General features: G+C 38.3%; 2 protein-coding genes across 2 annotated transcripts in view; one reads left to right on the plus strand and one right to left on the minus strand.

The window, feature by feature from the left end:
- Window positions 1–8964, minus strand: part of LOC136446858 (ATP-dependent translocase ABCB1-like) — a 35466-nt gene extending 26502 nt beyond the window's left edge. Inside the window, exons 1-3 of the mRNA XM_066445493.1 lie at window positions 8833–8964; window positions 5199–5345; window positions 4122–4214 (exon numbers count right to left, since the gene is read on the minus strand). Coding sequence (XP_066301590.1) covers window positions 4122–4214; window positions 5199–5253 — 148 coding nt within the window. The 5' untranslated portion in view covers window positions 5254–5345; window positions 8833–8964. The remainder of the gene's footprint in view (window positions 1–4121; window positions 4215–5198; window positions 5346–8832) is intronic.
- Window positions 8965–15446: 6482 nt separating this feature from the next.
- LOC136447646 (ectonucleotide pyrophosphatase/phosphodiesterase family member 7-like) lies at window positions 15447–20555 on the plus strand. The gene is made up of 7 exons (XM_066446685.1): window positions 15447–15759; window positions 16505–16604; window positions 17065–17178; window positions 17647–17798; window positions 18345–18595; window positions 19174–19317; window positions 20238–20555. Exons 1-7 carry the CDS (start codon window positions 15522–15524, stop codon window positions 20553–20555), a joined length of 1317 nt encoding a protein of 438 aa, XP_066302782.1. The 5' UTR covers window positions 15447–15521.
- Window positions 20556–21922: the final 1367 nt, after the last annotated feature.

The following is a 21922-nucleotide window of genomic DNA, read 5'->3' on the forward strand; positions in this document are numbered from 1 at the left end:
TTGAATTATTATGGGTAAAAACAGCCACATATGAGTGAAGAAGAAGAGTGATGATGGAAATTGGAAAGAAGGGGTCAGAGAAAAGAGGTAAGATGGAAAGAAGAAGGGATGGAAGAAAGAAAAAGATGAATGAAAACAAATATTGAAAACCTGACTGCATTCAGAATACCATGGATCACATTTTCAAGATTTCCATAATGTAAGTTGTTTATCAACCAAGCTTTTACATTTTTTTTCTTAAACAGACACAGAAGCTACTTAACATTGTTTTGTACAGTCTTCAAGCAACGTTCAGACTGAGATACAGTTAAGCATTCCAAGCTTCATCAAAAATAGAGTACACTTTATTCTGCACTGAATATTAATAGTTCAGCCTGTAACTTCTTTAAACATTTGCAAGTCAACAGGCGATAGTGGCATCAGCATCATAACATTAGAGCCTCAAGCAAGCATGATTTGGTGGCAAGTCTGTCACTATTGCTTTTTAGGTTGCAACTGCTTGCTAGATTTATTCTTAGACTAACACTGACCTGGCTATTAGACATTAAAAACTGCAACTTGGAAAAACACTTTAGAGCATTTACCAGAAGCACACATAAGGAAGCTTACTAGAGAACCCATGCATGACTTGGTAACAATGCCATAACCATCAAATGAATGCAATGTTTAAACTGTATACTGTCAATTAGTAATGCTATCATCGATGCAAAATAATGCAGGCTTTTGCAGGAGTGTCAACCTAGAAGGAAAGAGTTGTGGTTGTCATCATCATCATCTGTCCGTGGTCGCACGGGAAAAGGATCGTAACGGTAGTAACTCCACGGTCCCAGGAGTTCTCGACCGGCTAGTTGGTAGTCCGAAAACATGGCGGCAGCAGCGGCGCAGGCTAGGTTGCTCCAAGGACGATACTGTCTCCTCGTCTTCTTTGATAAGAAAGTTTGTTTCTCAAGAATGCCGACTGAACTGTCAACGTTGAAGTCTCACTCACTTGTGGTTACTGCTGGACTGCCAGGGAAATCGTTCTTAGAAAAATAGAGTCTCCGATTTCTTGTAAGATTCAGAAGTCAAGACATTGAAGTTCAGTCACTTGCATACCAGCTGAGGAATCTTAAAGAAAGAAGCAAGTCTGGAGGTCCGAAACCCAAACAACTTTGAAGTTGAAGGGTTTCGAAAGAACCAGAAGTCTTTGTAGTTATCAAAAGTGGAAAAGTCTGCAAAACAGTTTGAGGAGGAATGAAACTGTTGCCAAGAATTTAGGAACAACTGCGATCTAAAGAGAGCAAACCGTTTGACGAGAATTCCAGTCAGACTCGGGAAAACGTTCCTCCAAGCTGAGTCTTTCTGAGGGAAAGCCTAGTGACAGAATATACACAGAGTGTCAGCCACAATGTAAATCTTAAGAGTAATGGCGAGCAGCCTGAGATAAAACATGTGTTCAAGTACTCTGCAGTTTCTAAAAAAGTTGTATAAACATCTTGTACATGGTGACCAACTTGCTGGGCTTAGAAGGGCAAAATGGGTGTAAAATTTCCATTTCGAATGAAAATCATCCAAACCAAAATTACTGAAGATTCGATCTGAAATTTTCCTAACACAAACAAAATCAAAATGCTCAGAAGTTATTCTAATTTCCAAGACTTAAGAAGTTGAGAGATATATGTCTTTTAAAACAACAGCTATAAAAGAGTATAAAAAATTTAAAAAAACATGAATGCCATTGTATGTATTACTAAGCAAGTGACGATAACTGTCTGCTGTACAATTTATGATTTCAAACTGGGATATGATCATTCTACTTAGATATATTAAAGCTGACCGTTAGATGTTTAAAAATCTATGGGAGATTGTTATTTCCTAAGTTACAGCAAAATTTGCAAGTGACATCATCTGGCTGCTTATGATTTCAAACTGGGACATGATCATTCTTCGTAAAAGACCATCAGATGTCTACAAATCTGCCAGTATGCACGTTTGTTATTTCAGGTACAGCAAACATACACATGTTGCTACAGCCAGCCCCCCAATACGTCAACCTCACAAAAGATAAAGTGCTTGACCTGTCTACATCACCATTCTTGTGATTCCAAACTGAGCAGTGTTTATCTAACCCCGACACTTAAACTTCACAGACCAAAATCTCTGGATTATAAATGGTTACTTAAAGGCATCTACATGTAGAGCATTTTATGAGGTTTGAAATTGAATAAAAAAACTCAAATTTCTAGTCATTCCTACACTTAGTAAGTTTCAATAACACTAGACGATTACTGAAGCAAAGATACAATGTTGTTGTGTGGTGAGAACTGTATTTACAGTAGGCGCGTGAAACTAAAAGATCACCATGTAGATTATTCTTGTGCCGTTTTTGCGCACTTTTAATAAGAAATCCAAAGGCAAATGTGGTTAACAGTTGCATTAATTGTCAATTTCATAAAGATTACAGCAACTAGAATACAAATGATGTATTTCCAGTTTTCAAGTCTCATAAAATGCTCTGGGTGCCTTTGAGAAATTTTCTGCCTCTCAAATGATAATTCCACTAAAAAAGATGAATTGCGGAATATTCCGGGCCCTACAACAGTAAATAAATGTGTGACGTAAAACATAGCAATTACTGTCCAAAGTACACTGTTTTAGATTACTTAAGGTTCTATTTTTGATTATAAGTGCCACAAAAAAATAAATCATAAACAAGTGGCATTGTCTGCATTATCATTTCTATTGCCACTTGTAAATGCAGTAAATATTTGCCAATTTGTAATCATAAATCGTTGTTAAAGTTTACCATTAACAGCTGTGGTGTGCCATAGCCTTTCACCTTTTAGTAACCTTGTTATGACATCATAGGGAGGTACCATAACTGAAAAGGGGTGTCTGTTGCCTTTCAAAATCATGTGTATGTACAATGCAGAATTTTTCATCAACAAAATGTAGTATTTCAATTGACATATGAAATGAAAAAAAGATCTTGTATAAAATGGTTATCATAGAATTATATATAAAAAGCTTGATAATAGACAGATGAAGAAAGATTGACAAATGATAATGTAATAATCCAACAGTTGTGCTGTCAATCAAATGTGTTTTCGAAAACCATCAATCAGAATATTTAATGTACATGTAAGTCTTATAATGAAGGCCAGTGCTTTTTGCAATACTTCAGAAATGATGTGTAATTATGCATATGGCTAAAGGCCAGTATTAATATTGTAATTTCTGATATCATAATCTTGTGATCCGCAATACATGACTTTTTGTCATCATGATGTATCTTCCAAAAAAACCAAATCACCATCAAGCATAAAAAGCTCACACCCACACAAGCATGTGACAAACAAGTCATGTTAGTCTCTCGAAACTGTGTATTATGCATATGGCTGAAGGCCAGTATTCTAAGCTCTGATGTCATTACATGTGATTCACAAAGCGTGACTTTTTGTCATGTAGCTTCTTAGAAACCATAATCACCGACAAGAATCATATTAGCTCACACTACACCACACACGCATGTAACAAACACGCCAAATGCGAAACCAAGCAGTACATAAGTTAGTGCTATTAGTTTATAGACTACATGTAAGTCTAGTCATACAGCTGTACCGGTATGTGAAAAAAGGACCCCTACAGCTAGCACAGTAACAGGTGCAGTGAAACAGGTGCAAACAGAGATGGTGAAAGACAGTGACTGTGATAACTATCACCGACTACAAAATCAACTTTCTCTGCTTAATTTTCCCTCACATTCGAGATGCTTGCAAAAAACAACATGGCAGTGATTGCGAATGCTTGTCTATGAGGAAAAAAAAACAAAATCACTGAGAAAAATCAGATTCTTTGAAGACCATTTTTAAAAATGTGCAAGGCCTTTTCTCAAATGTCTAAAAAGTTTTCTAGATTCCGAAAACTGAGAATCATCATGATTGTGTTAAAAAATTCCTGTTTTAGTTGAAACACCACAAGACAGTTTAACCCCCATCCTGCTGACTTCTGTGTACTGTTACCCAGATTCATAGCCTTTGCAAGAAAAAGGTTAAAAAATGAAATGTGTTAAAACTGCATGCAGCTAGCACACACATCTATGTGTTATTAGGAACACACAAGACATGAACTTTTAAACACACCGGGAGCTTCGACTGACGGCATGCCATTAGCCTTTTTAAGGCTGCCATTACTTGCGGGTCGCTCAAGCGATGGGGAACCTTCAACGCTCTTTCCTGTCAGTCCGAGAGGGGGAAAGGAAAAAAAAGGAGGGGTAACTTTTATACAACCTACATGCAATGTGGAACATTTTTTTATTGTGTGAAAATTTGCATGGAAAATTAGAGAGATATTTGAATCAAAGATGAGCAGCTGTCACAGCAATTGTAAATTTTAATGTACACGTACCACATTGTTGTTGTACTATATGATCATGGTATTTCATTAGTCAAACATTGAGCTAAGAAAAGGCTAATTTTTGACAGCCTGATATTAGCTATCATAGCTACCGAGCCTCTATTAATTAGTTGTTCTCAATATAGAATACAACACGGGGTATTCCGTATCACCCGAGGTACCAGACCGACCGCGGGTCAGTCAAAGGGCGATCCAACCAACTATTGTAAGCTGAGATTATAGATAGGCTTCAAATACATCATACAGCATTCTTTATTCATTAGGCCACACCAATTTAATTTCTTGGATTAACAGAATTTTTTTTTTAATTTTAGCACGAGGAACATCATTAAAACAGGGGTGACGCTTGCACCTGACCCTGCTGTTCACTCCCTGAAACTGTGTGCACCAAAATACAAACTTTCCTCTGAGATTCTGTTTTCATGTTGATTTTCCAATCTAGCAGTTTTTTTTCAAAATTCCATTTACCAAGAAATCAAAATGGTGTGGCCTAACTTTAAGTCGACTAATGTTCCTAATTCTAATCAAAATGTATGACTTTGATTGACTGATTCTCACATATACTACTAGTATCACTATGATACAACATTGTACATAGCGTATTGAAGTATATACTGAGCTGTGAGAATATAAGGCAAGAGTAAAATAATAGAAGAACCTATAATCATTTAGCAAGATGTTCAAGAAATATGAAATCAGAATCAGAAGTAAACATGATTATGATTAAAAATCATTCAGGACTCAGGGTTGTGATTTTCCTAATTCAGAAACAGATTATAGATTTGAGACTGAACTTGACTTACCCCCTTCGCTCCCGCCGTTGGACCCCCGTGGGGCGGCGTCCGTCTCGTCAGGCATGGCTCAGCCTCCGACAGTTTCTGACAAAGATGATCGTAAAGTCACTAATCTCTGCGGTCCTCGTTGGTTGACTGACGTCAAAACAGATGTACCTAGGAAAGAAACAACGAAAAATACAAATTATAGATATTTGTGCTTTGGTATATTTTACTTCATCATTGATAATTTTGTACCAAGGCTGTCCCCAGGACGGAAACTTGCTTGTTGAGACGGAAAAAAATTCACCCCATTCGTCCCGAAAGTCTGAACTTTATGATATGAAATTCATAAAAATGTGTTTTGTTACTTAAAAGCTTAAAATGGAAGATTTAACAACACAAATTAGCGGAATTTCTTGTTTTTTTTCTGGGAACAGACCAAAATCAATGCGCGCAAGGACGTAATCCATAAAGATTACTTGGTGCAGCCTAGCCTTAACACTTCCCTTTTTTCATCTAGGGCAAATTTGATTTTAAGGACATGATCATGATAACTTAGAATAAATTTTAGTCGTTTCCATCTACATGTAGGCTTTTTCTTTAGCACACTGAAGTAGCTATTTTGCTACCACTTCAAATTCTCCATTGGAAATGGGGTTAGGTAGTAGGGAGAAGGTTAAGTCCCTGGACATGTACATGTATACGTACAAATTCTGCTTCAGTGATCCCAATCCTATGTTTGCTCGCAAACTAAACAGAAATTCAACAAGATCCACCCAGCATCTGGCCATCCACAATGTATTAAAGCAATATGATCTAGAACCCTTTTCATACCCCAGACAGGCTTGTTTGTTCTGGACGATGACACACTTAATAAGTAAACTTTTCAGGCGGGAAAGTTTACTTACCAAAGAAAAGAGACCCCACCTGGCTATATATGGACACCTTTACTACCAAGTACTTAAGTCCACCTGTAGTCGTTGCTAAGGAACCTTTGAGAAGGACCGAAATGTAAGACGTAGTTAGGACTGTGACAGATCTAGACTTACAAAATTTTTTTTTCTATGAATTTTTGCATTGCTTTATTGAGATACCTATTGGTGATTACTGTATATATAAATTAGTGCTTTTCCTGGAGTCCATATTAATTGCCCGGTAAATTCATTTAACCTTTAGCGCTTTTAAGTAGCCATTTGGCACCCAATTCCCCATTATATTGGTTACAGAGTTAGGCAGCAGGGAGAAGGTTAACTTTTCACGATCAAAGGAGGGGAAAGGAGGCATTTGCTGTGTTTTAAGTTCGCAGTGTTGAAACAACTGTTACAATGGAAAAGATCTTTAGCATATCTTCATGAATTTGTGATGAGACAAAAACCACAGTGACTGCAAAAACCTCAGCCGCAGAACATTAAAACTTGATAATCAACCATTTTCAGTACACACACAAATCTCATCTTTAAATGCTGCAACTTGGACTAGAAACAAATTTGTATATACTAAGAAGGAAAAATTGTATTTAGCCAATATTGTATCAAAGTTTAAGACATGTACAGCAACTGTACCAATGTTATCATACACTCCATCAGTTATGTGGACTTGACTATCTGGTATAGTGCACGTGGTTGACGTCCAAGTTAAATTTGGTGGTGACAACACCAGTGTTTAGCATTCATTGTGCAATTGCCGGAAATGTTGAAATGTTGGACCCAGCCAATTGGCTTTCAAATACTGGCAACTGTTCCTTGCAATAGGTAACCGCTAGAAGGATTATCCTAAAATCTCTTTGACCCAAAAGTTAACAGTCACTGTGATAAAATGTATCAATGTTGCACTGACTTCCCTTACAAGGGTCTTATCAGATAAGGAACACAATCTCTTAGGGAAAATTTCTGAACTGATTCAATGTGATTTATTAAACTGATCCAGTAACAATGCCGTAAGCTACGAGTTTTAGTAGTACATAATCTTTGTGTTGCCTTTAAGGTCTCATTCATGAGTTTTTTTCGCCCCATATGCTTACATCATGTTATAAAACGTGTTTTACATGGGCACGTTCGTAATGAAGATATAGAAAATGTGCCAATGTTTTTCATTCCATGTTGAGACCATTTACCCTAGATTATGTAAAAAGATTGACAACATTTTCACTACACACAATCTCTTTTGATAGCAATTACAAACTGCTCTTGGCATTTCCAGCTGTAAGCGCAGGACCGAATCACACACACTGCCCGGGCTGTGTACTTCCGACCTCGCGCGCAGCTGCCGAACTTTACCTGCTAATTTCTTCAGATACAAACAAGCTTTCATCAGTTTGACGCTTGATATCAGCTGGGCTAGCTAAAAGTCAATTAATGTGATCAGACCCTTCTACTCTCATTCACTAACAACTAATGAGAAATATCATTGATTTCCATTTTCCTGATTCATGGGAATACATGAATGATCTATAGAAATACTTCTTAGCCTAGCTGTTCTTGCATTCATGATAATTGTATTTTGCAGAACTGAAGATCTACCCTTTGATAAAGCTATATATAGCTACAGCAATGTTAAATACAGTTACGACTATCAACTAATCACTTGGTCATATGCCTGTGGAAGTGAGCAATTTCCTTCTTGTTTCAGCAAGAAGACAACATCTAAATATATCCACACAACAAATTATTAAAAACTCAAAATCACTGTATTCATGATCAGTGACAAAGATAGATGTTTAGCTGCGAGATCATGACATTGGCCCGCAAAGTTCAATGTACCTGACAATATATAAAAAACAATCTTCTACTCTCTGGGAAAGACAAAAGTACACTTATCTTTACAGTACTAGTGCTAACTACAAATAGGTACAAGCAAATTTACAAAATATTTTTTGCCGTTGCTTGGGATACAGGAAGCCAGAAATACCATAATGATGATAACTTGGTGGTCAAGCCTCCAAGTTATCAATGGTATGTGTGGTCAAGCCTCTCTGTTTGACAAGTGCCCCACTTGTACATGTACTTCTCAGGGGACACCTACATGTATGCTACAACCCACATGGCATCCACAAAATTATATGCTTTAAATGTTAAATGTCTAGAGCACTTAAAGGCAACCAAAGCAATTATTACGGCTCAAAAAAAATTTTTTTTTTAAATGCTGAAATCATTATGGTAGTGACATGTACTAACACTGTAAAAGCACATTTGACTAAATAAATAGACTTCCAAATTCAAAATTTTCAGGCCCTAATATTGCTTGGGTTTCATCAAACCCTCACATAGTTTCTACTATGTAGGTCAGAAGACATGATGGTAGTGTTGCCATGATGAAATTAAATTAAGTCCTTCAGTATACACAACAATGTGCCCAACTGTCAAACATTTAGTAGCCGACACTTACTCAACTTTTGGAAGAAATGCCACATACAAACAGTGCCTACAGCAACAAATGTGCTAACCTTACAGGTGAACAAGGATGGCAACAATGTAAAAAGAGCCCTTCAAAATTTCAAGATGGTCAAAGCCGCCGGCAAACCCCTGACATACTCGACATGCACCGTTTGCAGCTGTTTAAGTACAGTCGGTGGAACTACGCACATACCAAGGACGAACAAGACAACATTCTATAAGACAATTACACCTGTTGCGGCTTAACAGGTGTTAAAAAGGATACTTACAGTTGCAAATGGTGTCTTCCTATTGTGGTTTGTTGTTGCAAACCCGTCCGCTAATGTTCTTTTTCCCGAATCTTCCCCCAAGTTGCTCGCGCCGGAGTATTTATGTAACTACCCTCACCTTCTTGCCTTTCATTGTTTGCAGGGGTCACTGAGGGTTTTCTACCTGTGAGATCTGGGTCACATGACAAAATGATGGCCTCTGATTGGTCAAAGCACTTCTTGATTAACCAATCAGGACCTCTGATCTCTGATTACACAATCCTACCCAAGGAGCAGGCCATATATGGGCATGTGGGGGACAATGAGGCAATACCCTAAGATAGGTCTTACTACTGGCTACTTGCTGCAATAGTTTGCAGAGATGTCGAAGTATTATAAACAGGATGTTCATGTGATTAACTTGAGCTGTTCACAGATATGAACTCATATATACAATGTAGATGTTGCAATAGTGCATGTCAAATAATGTCCTTGATTATATAAAAATCATGATACATAGTAACGTCACATCAAGAAGTTCTCAGGGCTATATATTTTAGGACAATTCAGACCTTGATAATGACTTTTTTCAAAAATGTTTGAATTCATTTCTGGGTGATGCAAATTATCTTTCACAAATTAAAAAAGAAGGCCAAGCCAAATCAATTTGTTGTTTCTTTGGCTTGAACCAATAATGCTGAACTTAAAGAATTCAAAACAAAAATTTAGTCTGACTGTTCAAAGTACACAGTTTCATGGAGTAAAATATATATTCAAGGAGTAAATAAATTGGTATGACCTAAAAGATTACGTAATTTCATTTTTTTGCTATTTGGGTTGGCAATTAATATATAGAATATTACATGTTCCTTATTTTTCAAGTTGACATATGATGTCATACTAGTCAACTGTACATTTAAGGACATTGACCCATTGGCTTACATTAACGACTTTCACGTGTCTTCGATTTCAAACGACCGCCAGACCGAAACTTTGTAGCCACTTCCTGTCTTTACAAAAGAGATCTTGAGAGCCAACAATCCATCAAGAAATAGTTGATGGCGATATGACATCACTTCCTTTCAAGAGGTCAACCTGGGTCAATAACCTTTAGGCTGAAAATTGTTACTTTTAATTTTTTTTAACAATTCCTGTCCTCACAAAAGAGATCTTGAGAGCCAACAATCCATTCAGAAATAGTTGATGGCGATATGACATCACTTCCTTTCAAGAGGTCAACAAAGGTCAACAACCTGTAGGTTGAAAATTGTTTCTCTAACACTCCATTTTCTTTGCCTAATACATAAATTATGTAATTTATCCAAGTTCTGACTCATTACTATGCACTGGACATCACTTCCTTTCTACAGGTCAACCTAGGTCAACAACCTGTAGGTTGAAAATTGTTTCTCTAACACTCCATTGTCATTACCTAATATATATATATATATATAGTGTTATACTTTATCCAAGTTCTGACTCATCCACAATCAGTATGATGCACTCAGGTTACAACACAGTACGCTCGTTCTAATATAAATGTACAAATTGCTGTGGCCAGCCTTTACGATTTGATATGCCAAATTACGGGCACCATCGATGATTTCTTCATTTTCCCACTACACCTATTATGTTTAATGAAAAATGTACCACAACATTACTTATGGGTTTTGAGTTAGAAGAAGTTATAGCAATGGGTGGCCTAAAAAAAAGGCTGTCGTCTGAGGAGACATGCAAAATTCAAAAATCAGCCAAGAACGTAACAATTCAGTTCAGGGAATGACCAGTTAACTGTTTAATCCAGCTACTCGGAGGCCCTCCAACAAATCAAGTCAGATCGCTCCTGTCACTGTTCTTGTACACTACATGCAAGGAGGTTTATAATGCCTGTCGCCAAATTCTGTAACTCCTGTTACCGATTGAAGTAAGACGTTCCTGACATTAAGATATGCCACATATAAGGTGCCAAACTGTCGTTTTTATGACAAAGTAAGACAAAGGTATCTTGGCTAATTGAAACATTAATTATATCATGTCTGTTAAACAAGAAAATTTATTCAGAAGGCCTAGCAGGCTTTGCCTATCAGTATGTTATCTGTGGCTCCAGGAAATGATTTGCCAAAATGTCCAGTGACACTGAACAGCTGGAGTTCATGTTACCAGTCCTGACCAAGGGTTTGAGTCATCCACATTGGGGGGTTATCAAGAGTTCAGAGCTATACATTACAGATTACATAGTAACACAATCACTCTGCAAAGTGCATGAGGTAGAATTTCACTTGGTATTATCTTAATTAGTACTTTCTGCGCTATGAAAAAATTATTTCTTTATCAGATTTAGTATTCTATACATCTTTTCGGTTTACAGCATTTTTGTATTTTATTACTTGACTTAATTCAGAAAAATATCATCACTGCACAGTCTTCTTGGCAAGTTGGTATGTGAGCCAATTTTAGAACTACACGTTCAATGTATCATGCAGGGTATACTCCAAATCAAATCAGGTTTGTAATTTCAAATTCAAACACAATGCACTTAGGAAAGAAAAGGCCAGGGGGAAAGACAACCCAGTAAAGTAAATTTGGCAATATGATTCAATGTGATAAACAGTAGTTTGGCTACAAGAACAATACAATGATAAGAAAATATACAGCTATCTTTCAGTCTTTAAAGATAAGACTGAAAGATCAACTTGGATAAATCCGTTGGATTCCATCACCATCCCAAAAAACTTTTAAAGCCTCATTTAATCTTGGAAAATTTTTATGATTTTTGTGTACTTTCCCAGCTCTTCTGTTTTAATCTTACTTTTTTTAACACTGTCAGTTACTGCATGAGTGGTGCAGACTACTATTAATAAAAATAATATCATCAGTTCACCTTTTGTTTTCAGCTCAGACTTTTCTTACAAGATTGTAACAATTAGTGCTAATTGTTTTGTAACCAGGAAAAAATAAACAAATCAAATGACAGTTTATAAAATGTTGCATTCATTTTGTTATGATATGAAGCTATCAATTTTTTTAAGACAGCATCGAATTTCCTTTGAGATCAAATACTGTACATTTAAAAAAAGGAAATAAATGTATTTTGGTTTGAAAAATTGAATTGTCTTCTTCTAATTGAATTCGTTTTTTTAAATGACTTTTTTGGTAACAACATTTTTCTTTATTAATATTTACAAACACTGACCAGGGGCTACTGTGAATGCAAAAATGTTCACAATGGTTTTCTGTTCGCAGTTTTCGCGGTGAACTCTTTACAGCGAAATTAAAACCACCGCGAAAAACTGATCCATTATGTGACTGTAGCGCTACTATCATTTCAACCACAAACTCAAAACCACCGTGAACACTCTATTTTCTCCCAACCACGAAATTAAATCAACGCAAACATTTCTGCATTTACAGTATCATGCACACACCTGGGCTTAGCTACACATTCTTTGGTCTGGAGAATCAAAAAGGCCAGTAGGACGTTGACCCGACACCTATTGTATCTTTGCTGCAGATCTCCATGGCGATGTCACGCCTGAGTTCTCGGGTTACATTGTGTGAACGACCTACTGGTTGAAACATAAATGTACAGGTGGCGTGACAATGCATAATTCAGGAAGTCGAAAAACCAGCTTATATATAAACTCACAGTCACATACCTGGAGCATTCAGGTGAAAAATGCTCCAAGGGTATAGTAAGACTCTGGGCTCAAAATACTAGGTGCATGTGCACCTGTGTGCACCCAAATTTGGAGCTGTGCACCTATTAAATTTTTGACTGTGGGTGCACCAGTGCACCTAGACATTTTGAAGTCTGTTGTAGAGGTAATATATTGTACACTTTTGTATACAAAATATTCTTGAAATTTACAATGTAAGTTATATCAGAAAAAAGCAATTATATTAACCTTTGTTGTGCTTTGTTTGATGTAACGTTTACTTAGTACTCACTGTTTAAAATTTTGAAGTTTGCATTTCAGATTGAAGTTCTTAAGGCAGTAGGGTTTGTAAATATGTTTTGTTGACATTCTACTTGAGATTGATTTCATGTTGTGTATCATAAGTTAGTTCTGTGCACCTTAATTTCTAGGTTAAGGTGCACTGGTGCACCTATTCCCAAAAATAGATTTTGAGACCTGAACTAACACATACCTGGAGCATTCAAGTGAAAACTGCTCCAAACGTAAAACTCACAGTGACAACAAATGGAAGCCTAGAACTTAACCGTTTCCCTACTGCAAACCTCGGGACCTATTCTAGTTGTGGTTGCTGTTTTTTCTTCAAATTTGGAAGGAGGTACTGAGTTTGAATGAACCCCTGACATATCCCAATGCTGTGTCCTTGGGAAAGGCATTTAAGACCAATTTTCTCACTCAACTCAGGTGTAAATGCCTACTAGTAGATTCAACTACTAGTAGGGACGTCCCTTGAATGCCTTAGTTAAATGGAGGAGAGCCACACCATTACATTGTGTAAATAACCCGTCATACTTAACTGGATGTTGTAAAAAAATTCTGATTTGATTCATATTACATTGTACACTTTGCATGTACAGTATGTCATACCTGGGCCACGATAACGGTTGATACGGGTGATGTGGACCGGGTGATATTTTGGTTTAGCACAAACACACAGGCTTCCAAACAGAATCATTTGAACATACAGTTCATCGCATGCACCGAGCGTGCCGAAAATTCAAACACCAGATTCGGACGTTGGAATTACTGGTACTGTAATGTTACAATTTTTTTTGAAGACATCAAATCAATTTTCTCAACTTTTGGTACATTTCACATTGAAATGTGTTGTCTAATAATGCAAACACATACCTTAAACATTTTGTCCCTTCCCCAAATCCATTTAACACAACTAATGATCCGTCATCACATATCATGTCATACATTATGTATGAGCCAATCACACTAAATCATCATCATTCATACATGTAGCTCCTGGACATGCCCATATTTGGTATCAATCTTCAAGCTGTCACACACCATTGACCTACTTTGTAAACTAACCTTTGATAATAGATTTAACAAGATGAAATTATGATAATTACTGTAACATACAAAAATGATCTCCTGCCTTATATCATGTATGTTAGAATCATTACCAAAAGTTGAATAAAAAGACTCTTTTTACACAACCAAGAGATTCATTCCACCGGCGTTTCAGTGACCATCTGTCACCTTTTTCAAGGCAATTCTGACTGGTTCACATATTCACAATATTATGCAGCACAGGTATTTATACATGATAATGAGATGCATTCCGCAAAGTATTTACATATGCAAAATCACAGGAGATGACATCACTATGCGGTCCCAAATTACCAATTACCAAAAGTTCATTGGTAGCTGGGAATATTTGTTTCAGATTCAAGTGAGTACTATAAAAATCAAAATTGGATTTCACATTAAACTATTTAAAGATGATTGTTGTTATCATCGATTACCTGAATGATTGGAATCAGGAACGGACAAGAATAATCAATAACTTGGGCATTAAAGGAAAGACAAGATTTCACTATCAATCTTTTTTCAGCTACATATATATATATTAGATATACATAATAGACCTTAGTCATATCTATATCAATCTCAAAATCTACAGTATCAACGAACTCCCTCTGTTTGATTTGTACAGTTCTAGTACCATACTCATTATAACACTTATATCCGTAGTTCTACACTGGAAACAGTAACTTGCCTATTGTTATAAAACAAAGATAACGTGCTCAATAACACCTTTTTTGTGATGACACCCCTTCCTAGTATCAAAGGACATGAGTTTCGAACCCCACCCTCCCCTAACAACCGAATATTCCCGCCTCACACAAACATTACATTTCAAAAACAGATCGGATCCTAGTTTCTTAAGATTCTTACCTTATGTCTGAAGTCTTGGGGCCCGAACCGACTTGATCTTAAAAGTCTACCCGAGAAAAATAGGACAGGTGTGTTTGTGCGACGTCTTCTTTCTGGTAATGACATGCACGTTCCAATCGAACAAGCCGGTAACGTGAAAGGTCAACGTCCGGAAGAACAACGACTTGAAGTGACCCCTGGGCTAGTCTACTTTAATTGTGGGGGAGATATTTTTATATTTAAAATGTGTGACCTTCATAATAATGATGATTATGATATTAGGAAAGAACAAAAGTGACAAGTAATATCGCAGGAAAAACGTTGGTTTAGGCGGCAACGGTTGCCCATATAACAGGCGTCCATGCGACAGGTGCCTGTACGACAGGTGTCCATGCGACAGGTGTCTGTACGACAGGTGTCCATGCGACAGGTGTCTGTACGACAGCTGGTGTCTGCAATACAGGTGTCTGCAGGACAGGTGACCTTACGACAGGTGACAGTACGTCAGATGTTATCTATGTATAACTTGATTAAATTGATTGAACTTTTCATGTCATGTCTTTTGCACCATTTTGGGTCACAGAATACGCCAACATGCTTATAATTCTGTTTGATCCAAATACCCAACCAACATGGTCGCTGGGAATTCAAACTATAATGACGTCAATGAGGAGCCTCTCTATGTATTAATTTTTTACTCCTATACAAACACCCGGCCTAGAATTCCGTTAAACAACCTATATTTGGCTCTACCAAATATTTAGCTTATAACGGTAGGGCCTGCCCTTAAAACAAGCACCTACAACCGCCATCATAGCAGGAGAAGACGTCACAAAAAGAAAAATGGCTAAGGTTCTAGTGTACGTTTCTATTTCTCTAGCTGTGCTAATGACCGGATATGATGTCAGTGCCAAACGACAGAGGCTGTTACTGGTATCTTTTGACGGTTTCCGGTGGGATTTTGACCAAGATGTGGACACGCCAAATTTGGACATGTTCACGCAAGAGGGGACCAGTGCACCTTACGTCACACCTGCGTATCCTACATTAACGGGTCCTGATCACATCACTATAGCAACGGGTGAGCTTTTTTTTATAAATTATTATTGTTCTTCATGTAGGTTGCGTCAGTAGTAACGTTTACTCGCATAAATCCACCGGGTAATCGTAGATAGCACATTAAAGAAAACATTGTTATCAAGGCCTCCTTAAAAATGTCTTGTACACCTAGATATCTGAAGTGTGCATACCTACCCCGTGGGTTAATCTCCAAGCAGATCTACACGGTGCCAAAATCGTACAAGCTAGCCAGAGAAGCTCCAGTCAGCCAGAGAAATTGTCTGGCACCGTCCCATAAAAACTCCTTCTGCCAGTTGGATATGGTCTTTGCAACCGTTGGGTCTGCTTGGAGACCCGTGGGTTACTAATAGTAGATATCTTTAAAAGGGACCTATTGTAGAATTTGGTGGGTAAAAACTACAAATATTTAAAAGTTGAAAAATGTACATTCAGATTCACATTTGTACCTTATTTGCAACTTATTTCCAACATATTCCCGTCATTTTGTCACATTTCATTAATAAACGATGTTTTTAATGTGGCGGTGTAATCTAAAATTGAATATAAAGAACACACAAAACTTGGCAAAACTAAAATATAACGTTTCGATTTGATTTACATTATAAATTTTTTGCCAAGTCAGCTTCGAACAGTGACGAAACCACATATAAGTATTTTCTTTCTTTCGTCTGTGTATTTGATGCGTTTTTCTATAGTCATTAGCATGTATATTTAAAAAACTTTTATATCTGTCATATAAAACACAGGGTTATATCCTGAGAGCCATGGAGTCGTGCATAACAAATATTTCGACAAGGAAACGGGGGTGACTTTTTCAGCCCAAGAGACGGAGCACATGAGAGAATGGTAAGCATGAACTGTTTTGTCAATAAAGTCCTTCCCTTTTGATTGATTTGTAATTTTTGTTTCTGTACATCCCTCTTGACTGTTCTCTGTACCTTTTTTCTCAATGTCATATTTTATACTTGTGATAGACTGAATTCTTTGCATTGCATGGCTATTGGAAATTTATTCACTCATTCATTCACAATCGCTGGATTCTGAGAGTTTGGTTGGATGTAACATCTACTAACATAATTCCAGGGTACATAATCCTGCCACCCTAAAAACAGATCTCCAACCCAACATCCCCCAGTATAATGCACTCCTGTATATCTAAACTGTGCATACCTGGGGGTTGCTGCCCTAGAGATCTCTCAAAATAACTATTTTTTTCAAAGTACTGGATTTATGTAACCTGGCGGATTAATGTTAATGGTGGTTACATAGTCACAGTTTAAGTTGCTCGTGTTGTTCTGCAATACAGGTATGACAACGGAGCAGAACCTATCTGGAACACGGTAAAGAAGCAGGGTAAGCGGGCGGGAGTGTACATGTTCTACGGAGGATTCCTTCCCATGCAAGGGATGCTACCAGACAGGTGGGCGTACCATCTATAAACATTGTCAGCGTCGCCGATGCAGTAGCGACACCTATCGAATTATTTGAAAAGTGCAACCAATATTTCACTGCTACAATGTTTTACTTGTAGAAGTCAGATTTTACTGTACCGTAAATAGGTAACATCCAACAACAGTAAGGTTGAGTGAATGATTGCGAGGTTGAAAAGTGGATGAGAGAGGAGCGCCCGTGCAATAACGACACCTAGAGATAGATAACGAAAGTGCAACTATTACTACGCTGCTAGTGAATTAGAAGTCAGATTTTACTGTTTCTTAGACAGGTAACATCAACCAACAGTATGATTAAGTGAATGACTGCGAGGTTGAATAGAAGATGAGAGAGGAACGCTCATGCAATAACGACACCTAGAGACAAATATCAAAAGTGCAACCAATACTGCACTGCTACAGTCTTTCACTAGATGTCGCTTTCCACTGTTTCGTAGATACGTAATGTCCAATAGTAGTGCCCCAACTGACGACGCCGAATGGCAGAAGAGAGTAAACGCCATTATGGACTGGTTCTTGGTGGATGATCTGGACTTTGTCGCCCTTCATTGGAACCAGCCGGATAAAATATGCCATGCTGAGGGACCTGGTAAGTTTTTGTTTGAAAATTGTTGTTCTGTTTTGTGTTACATTCTTTAGGAAGATAGGTAATTACATATCCTTTTTGAGGCTATAGGCGCAGTGGATATACTCATTGTGTCTATTATATTTTCCTTCCACTGCCTTTACCTCCCCAGCCGAAGTCAGGTACCCATTTCACACCTTGGTGAAGTGAGGAAAGTCGTGTTAAGTGCCTTTTCCCATGTTACAACATCGGTGGCATGTCTGGGGATTCGAAGCCAGGATCCCTGGTTCTGGGCCAAACATCTCAACCGTTACGTCAACACAACGCCAAATGTTGTTTATGGAAGATCGTAAAATTATCTAATGTTTTAGTGACAAATTGTGTACATTCATATTCATATTCTGCCGTTGAGACCTAAAGAAAAAGGCAAAAATTGGTGATGTCCTTGGTGCTGATCTCGTAATCAACATGTAATACATGTCCCTGTCGGCATATAGCAATCTGCTAGGTGGCGCTAATGACTGGTCATGGTTATCTAAGTTGACGGAATACTTCACTGTCGTTGACTAGAAAGCGAGGCCCGTCGGGAGGAAATCCGCAAGGCAGATCGCTTCATCGGGTACCTGGTGGATCAGGTCAAAGGTCGGGAACAGCTGAGTGATCTGAACGTGATCCTGACTGCAGATCACGGGATGATCACGGCGGATCCAGTACCGAATCCCATAGAGATCTACAGATACGTTCCACAGAGCGACCTGAGACTTCTGTTGGCCGACTACGGACCGCTGGCGCTCATACAGCCTGAAGACGGAAAACTACAGGTGAGCAAAATGTCAATAACCCAATTTCTGTCCAGACCAAATCTATAGTAACGTTCATCCATCATTTGCGACGTTTATCTACGGCTCTTGTGCCACTGTTACGTCAACCACAGGGATTTTTGTCCCACCATATCTCAATTCGGCACGCCAAGAGTAATTTTGGATCTATGTACTATCGTTACAGTTACGTCAAAGTACTCATTTAATCCCTAAGTTCGAAATATGTATTATTTGAAATTTTTGTTGTTTCTCTGGTAGTTTTCTTGAAAGAGATCAAAGTTTTACGAGCATTCGATGCCCTTGTGTTCTCTACAATCGTCAATATGCAGGTCCAATTTACAAACTGATCACCAAACAAGAAAAAAAAGTACAAGAACCCAAAAGATTGATAATCATAACTACAGCATTTGCGTTAATTGTCAACAAAATGATACTAACTATAAATCTAATTATAATCTATAGTATAAATAGAGACTGTGACAAACCAAGGCTAGATAAAACCTCCTTGGACCAACCAAGGGAAGTTTATGGAAACAGAAGAACTGAAATTAGCTTGGCTTTATTATCTTTAAATCAAGGATGTGTACAACGTTCTCCGTACGAGCCACCCCAACATGACGGTTTACCTGAAGGAAGACTTTCCGGAGCGGTTCCACTTCGCTAACAACCCGCGGATCCCTGATATAATCGCTTTGGCTGACTCCAGTTTCATCATCCATTCTGTGAGTAGCCGTGTACATTTTTCTATCCTGAATAAAATGACTCTTTGAACACAACCAATTATTTTATTCGTTCGACGTTTCGGTGACTGACTGTAACCCCCCTTTTGGCAATTCTGACTTGTTCACTTTGTACTGCAGCTGTAGGTGTCGCTGCTGACAGGTGCGGTACCATTTAGCTGCAGTGCAAAGTGTATTAGTCAGAATTGCCATAACGGAGGTTACAGTTAGTCACCGAAACGTCGAAAGAAGAAAACAATTGATTGAGTACTACACAATCAAGTGTTTTATTCATTCGACGTTTCGGTGACTATGTACAAAGAGTATTTTTATTCAGTGACTTACCAACCTGATGAAACTATTCAGGGTTTTTTATTCTGGTAGCTTCGGGTTCCTTAACAGAAATAACTCTGGAATACAGTATTTAAGTTCTTCTTGCCATCTTGCAGTATATAACACTACCCCAAATGATCTCGAGTAGCCCTGTAGATTGCGCTCAAATTGTTGGAAAAAAATTAGCATAGATTGTTGCGATTTCCTGTAACAGAGACAAAACCCCAAATCGCTTTCTATTGACTTTTAAGTCTTAACCTGAGTCTGCAAAGCCGTTCTATGTTTTCATCAAAAGTGGCTGATTAAGTTTCCAGGCTAGTTACCATAGAATTTTGACGACTTTATTTGTGCTCAAACATCTTTACAGTCGTGACTTGGGGCGGATTTTCGAAAGTTAATGTCAGTTTTCTTTCGTTACTTGTCACTCAGCCGATTAGGCCACACCATCTTTATTTCTTTGTTCTCGTATACGTGCCCTGTTATCTATTTATTTTTCTCATGCAGTGTAATATCAACACCAAAATTCTCATGATGTTTTTTGTAAACGATATTATTTAATGCCGAAAATTTGAGCCATGTCCTTCTTACAGATGTACCCAGGACAAATTGACGTACCCGGTCAACATGGTTATGACAACGCTCTCCTGAAGATGAAGGCCATATTCAGGGCACAAGGACCGGCCTTCCGGCGGGGCTACACGCATCCTCGCCCGTTCGACTCCGTCCACATGTACCCTCTGATGTGTGAGATTCTCGGGGTCAGCCCGGCACCGAATAACGGCACCATCCAGGAAGTTAGAGAGCTTTTGGATCCTGGTTTTACAAACAGGGCTACTACTACTCAGTCAAGTGGTCTGTTTGCGATTGCTTTTGTGGTGTTAGCGTTACTGTTTGGTGGAAATAACTAATCGTTTGGGGACTGAAAACAGCGTTGTATTCGTGTTCAACATTCAGTCTCTTGTAATAACAGGGGTTCATAAGTATACTTAGCAATTCTACTAAATACCGTGCACTTTTACTTGTATACTTCGCAATTTTTACTTGTATGCTTAGCAATGTTACTAGTATATTTAGCATTGTATGGATAATCTTGCTACTAAGATTGTTCAGTATATACCTGAAAATTGCTAAGTTATTATTACATTATTGCTATCTTTGTCATTATTCTTTCTCATGTTGTTTCGCTCTCTTTGTTACTGTAAACGCATTTAAGTTCGCGTGGTTTTTTTTTCGCGCTAAGGCGAAAATGGAGTGTTCACGGTGGTTTTAAAAAGCTGCCAGTCCCGACTTAACTAGGGATACAGAAATATGCCTTGTGTGCTGGACCCGGTTATAACCGGGATAGGGTATTCCCCAGAACAAAACAGCTTTGCGTGCGTGTAGCGCGCGAAGCCGGGAAGTTAGGGGAGTTAGCGCCGCCGGGTGTTTCGCGGGATTCGTGAGGGAGGTCAGGGGTCAAACATTTTTGATTTTTACTTGGCTAAAAAACCTGGCAGCTTAAGGGTTAAGTTTGCGGCAGCGCTATAGTCACATACTGCTACAGTATTCGACAAATATGTTTGCGGTGCCGGTTTTAAGTTCGCGGTGAAACGGTCGCCGCGAAAACCGCAAACATAAAACCACTGCGAACATTTATGCATTTACGGTACTATCACCACTAAGATGTCCAGAATTATTTGTTACACTTTGTAGACCTGCTGTTGTCACAAATAAAGAAGGATGAAACATTCACAATTTTGAATAGATGATCTGGTGTCGAAAATCAATTCCACAAGACGGCACCATAACTACCCCCAACAAATATTTTCACAGCATTATACGTGTATCGTACGCTAATATGCATAATTCATATCTAATGACTTCTACCCTAGTTATACGTATACGTAATGGACATGTGAATCACAAGCACAAAGTTTTTTTAAGCACAAATTGAATGATATCATACTCATAGTTTGATCCACTTTCACCGGGGTGTACTCTTATCGATAAGTGTGGTGGATTCTTTAACGTCCTCGAGGGGTGACTCTCCTCAAACATGGGACTTCCGTTTTTATGTCCCATCCAGAGGGATATTGGCCCTGGAACTAGAAGCCCCGGGTTCGATCCCGGCTGTGTCGCTCACCCGACATGCACGCTACCGGAAAGGGTCGCAGTCCTTAAGCCCCCGTCACAAATCAACATTTTAGATCGGCCGACTTATCGGCGAGCTCCAAATGGGGAGCCGAAGTCCGACCGACGTCCTGGCGATTCTGCGGGCTTCGGGCGATTTTTCGGA

This window comes from Branchiostoma lanceolatum, chromosome 13 (assembly GCF_035083965.1).
Source record: "Branchiostoma lanceolatum isolate klBraLanc5 chromosome 13, klBraLanc5.hap2, whole genome shotgun sequence".
NCBI lineage: Eukaryota > Metazoa > Chordata > Leptocardii > Amphioxiformes > Branchiostomatidae > Branchiostoma > Branchiostoma lanceolatum.

Excerpts from the sequence above, each read along its gene's own strand:
- LOC136447646 (XM_066446685.1), top strand. The coding sequence starts at position 15,522 with ATGGCTAAGGTTCTAGTGTACGTTTCTATTTCTCTAGCTGTGCTAATG. Across the intron at positions 17,179-17,646 it reads CAAGGGATGCTACCAGACAG|ATACGTAATGTCCAATAGTA; the intron begins GTGGGCGTACCA and ends ACTGTTTCGTAG. Across the intron at positions 18,596-19,173 it reads CTGAAGACGGAAAACTACAG|GATGTGTACAACGTTCTCCG; the intron begins GTGAGCAAAATG and ends CTTTAAATCAAG.